Here is a 4,184-nt window from a genome sequence, read left to right on the forward strand (position 1 = left end):
CCTAACACATGTGGTACATGTGAGATAGTGAGTAAAGTCAATTATCTGCATTGTGTTCAAAGTTCTAGATTAAGATTCAGTCTGTGAAATGGCAAGTTTCAAGCAAATATCCACAAGGGTCCTTCTAGACTTAGGGTCCAAGTTTATTTAGGTTACATGCTGAGTTGCAATGGAAAACGCACCCGTATACCCAGCAAGTTTAACCTCCTTCAGTAGTTAATCACTTCCCACGCCTGCTTCCAAGGAGAGCTCGTCGTCCCCTGGACCAAACTAAAAACCAAGGGTGACCGGGCTTTTTCAGTCGTAGCACCCAAGCTATGGAATCAGCTACCTTATGAAACCAGGTCTGCTATTAGTGTGGGGTCTTTTAAACAAGGTCTAAAAACCGTCTTATACAGTCAGGCTTTTAATTGATCATGTATGTGGTATAACATGTGTGTATATGTGATTATATTTTAATTTATTTATTTTGAAGTATTCTACAATCTTGTAAGTGATGTAACATGTGTGATTATTCTATTCTGATTAACCTTTTACTGCCTGTAAAGCACTTTGTGATTTTAATCTGGAAAAGCGCTATACAAATAAAATGTACCTTACCTTACCTTACCTTACCTTCCACCAGCAGTGACTGGACTGGCTGAGGCAGACATAGCCCTAGTTTTTAAAGGGCAGAGGAGAATTGACTGAACATAGACCCATTAAGTATCTATGTTCAGAATTATATAATATTAATATATCATATTCATTTAATATTCAACAACACTCTGATATACATAGCTACACCTTGTTGCCTTGTTTTCCCAACAAGAAATGGAGTATGAGAGATGATTAAATTGTTGGCTGGTTGGTTTGTTATGCAGTGTCGCAACTACCATACTTGTGTAATTCACATTATTATGTGCATTCTCTGGTTTCTGTATCCCTTCATCCCTTCTCTACCCATACAGGTATTCCCTGACTCCTGAATTCCCTTTGCATTGTTGACTCATTGCTTACTGGGTGTGTCCAGCTGTAATCCCAGCAAGCTTTGCATTCGCTGCTCTGAAACTCACATTGTTGTTTCTCTCTCTCTGCTTATAAGCTTTTCACTGTGACGCTAGAAGACCAGAGGAGAAGGCCGTAGTCCAGCAGTGCCAGAATACTACTGTAAGTATAACGAAATTAGTTACACAGTATCTAGTATATTATAAGAAAGGAGTTACACAGTATCTAGTATATTATAAGAAAGGAGTTACACAGTATCTAGTATATTATAAGAAAGGAGTTACACAGTATCTAGTATCTAATTGAATTGCTGCTTAATGGATGGCTGTCGTCAGTCCATTATAAGTGTTTGTTTTTAACCTCAAGTTCCATTGTTGCTACAGTTGGATTTGTTATCTCTTAAAGATCCAGTACAACGGAAATCAATCTTGTTGCATTTTCTTGTCAGAAGTTATGTTGACATGAAATTACCGAAAATGTTCAAGCTGTTGAAAATGATTACTAAAGCCCTTTGGTTTTTGACACCATGGATATCAACAAAATCAATCCATTTCATATTTCCAATCTGCTTCCTCTGAGATATCACATAATATTGACTGATTGGCCTATCGGTCACATCTAGCTGAGTTATTTTTGGTGGGTCTAGCTAAGTGATAAGCTATACTGTCTAGTGAACAGAAGGCCATGCCCCCTCATCCTAGAGTTGACTGTGCTCAGAGAGGATGACCTAAACACTTTTTAAATGGCGACTTATGACATTAACATACCACACTACGATTTCTATGAAGTCCTGGAACTTCTTTTTATGAATTAAAACATCATTGTACTGCATCTTTATCAATATCATAATTAAGCTGAGTCTTAACATTGTATTTACAATGTCATTATTTTCTTTCTTGTTAGACTCTGACAGTACTGAATACAACATCAGCAAATATGGAAAACCAGCTACAGACACTTGTAGCAGAGAAGAAGAATGTGGTGGAGGCTGTCATGGATGTCTTCGAACAGGGAGCTGAAGTAGTTGCCAGTATTGTAGGCAACCTCTTTCCTGTCTTTTCCATTGCTGCACCAATCGTGAGGTTGGCCTTGGACAATGTGGAGAGCAACGAGGCTGCGTTCATGAAGAAGCAATTCCAGAAGGTCGGTGAACGTCTCGAAGTGGTCTCTGAAGAGATTATTCTGATTACAGAGGAGATCAAGAAAAGCGGAGTGGATGCTGCCTATTTCTTGGTGGAAGAGAACATAATTAGCCAGTTTCGCAATTACATGCGCATCCTCAAAGCTGAACCAGAGTTCCGTGAGGTCAAGAAAAAGCTTTTCTTGGAGCACTTTGTCAATACTGGTGGCGACAGAAACCTTCATACCCTCTACGGTGCTGTAACAGGAGATAACTTCGCTGGGGAGACTGTGCTGGAGATCGCTCTCAACCATGAGAAAAGTCGCCGAGCCATGGAGGACTTCTGTGCCAGGCTAAAAAAGCTCTTCTGCATCGGCCTCATTGCTCTGATGGGCTACACTGCTCTCAAGGGATGCGATGACGAGGAGGAGCTTCTTAAAGACTGGGGTGAGAAGATGAAGGCGGTACAGGTTAAAATGACTGTTGTCATTGACGATTGCATTGTCAGTTTCCCCAAGCAGGCAGAGGTGGATTCCTTCCGACTGGTCAGAGACAACTCTGGCTGGACCAACCAGCAGCGGGCTGATGCTATTGTTGAGAAGCTGAAGAAAAAGTATGACTGGGTGTGCTGGTCCGTGCGTGTCTTCAAGTCCCCTTCAGGCTTGTTCGCCAGGAAAAAGGACTTCCAGTGTCCAACCGGGGAGAGTCGCTTCCAGGTCCCCTCATCAGACAAGAAGCTAAATATCATGGTGTCCTACAGTGCCTCGCCTGAGCCTCTGGATAAGGCCTCTATCAAGCAGCTGATCCTGAGTCAGAAGAACAAGATACAAGATACAAGATACAAGAGTTTTATTTGTCTCGGCATACAGGTATACAAGAAGCCCAGTGTGGTGGGTGTGGCGAAGCTACTGTCTGAGGAACTGCCTGGTTGTGTGGTCCACACTGTCAAGACCAGCGAAGACCTGGCCTGGTGCTGGAGCTTCTCAGAGGAGTGCCACTACTGGGAGGAACACCGGAACTTCTATGTCTGCGCTCACTCTGCTTGAGGTTTTTAACAGCTTAAATCAGGGGTCTCAAACTCAATTTACCTGGGGGCCGCTGGAGATAGAGTCTGGGTGAGGCTGGGCCGCATCAAATATTCCACAAAAAAAAGGGGTTCAAGTATTAAAAAACAGTACAACTGATCCAATCTTCTCAATCTTTAGCAATGACATTTCAGAACATGAACAGTTCTTTATCCACTGCACACATTTTAGGTGTTAATAAAGCCAGCATAGCAGTCTGGGTAGCTGTGGTGGAGAAGATAAAGGGAAGCATATAAATTTGTAATTTTCTGATGTTAAAAATGAAATAGTGGATGTATAGTCCAAGTGGGGGTCCTGAGGGGGGGGTGGGGGGAGGGAAGGAAAGAGCGAGGAAGAGCGAGCAAGAGCCCATGTATTGTATTTCTTATTTTTATTTTTATGTCTTTTAATCTACATTCATTCTGATTTAATTACTGGACTGTCATTATTGTTATTATTATTTCTGTTATTGTCCTGTGATTTATCATTGATTATTACTGTTACTCTATTGTTTGTCTAGTTTCATGTTCAAAAAAGGAAAAATAAAAAACATTTGTTCAAAAAAAAAAGAACATGAACAGTTCTTCAGAACATGAATGGTTCTTCAGAACATAGGCTTCTCAGTGGTGTCAGTGGACTCATCCACAGCTATGGAAATGCACTGTGCATTTTTTTTTATTCTATCACAAAGCTGTTTAATCAAATCACCAGCCAGTATTTCAGTTATTCTGGTTGCTGTGTGATCTGAGGGGGATTTGCTTTTGTTTGCCTTCAAACATGGTCTCCATCACTCAGTCATACATTATTTTCAAATTGCCACCCTTCACAAGAGCTACCGTTTCTTGGCATATAGTCACATTGGTTTGGTGCTGGGACTCAGGATGAACACATATTTTTCAGTCCATTCACCTTTGAATTGCAATTGAAATCGACTTTTCTTTTACTGACCATCTTTGAAAATGCCATATTTTTCTGCTGGCTGCCTGCTGGCGAAACTAGGCTAGTAGCTACAT

The 4,184-nt window shown here is 41.1% G+C and overlaps 1 protein-coding gene across 1 annotated transcript; it reads left to right on the forward strand.

Annotated features, from left to right (window-relative positions):
- Window positions 1-1,923: 1,923 nt before the first annotated feature.
- On the forward strand, window positions 1,924-3,153 carry LOC311238027 (uncharacterized protein; the record flags this gene model as incomplete). Its single annotated transcript, XM_084325994.1, has 1 exon — window positions 1,924-3,153. One exon carries the CDS (start codon window positions 1,924-1,926, stop codon window positions 3,151-3,153), a length of 1,230 nt encoding a protein of 409 aa, XP_084182120.1.
- Window positions 3,154-4,184: the final 1,031 nt, after the last annotated feature.

This window comes from Notolepis coatsorum, assembly GCF_963971535.1.
Source record: "Notolepis coatsorum genome assembly, chromosome: 12".
Taxonomy (NCBI): Eukaryota; Metazoa; Chordata; class Actinopteri; order Aulopiformes; family Paralepididae; genus Notolepis; species Notolepis coatsorum.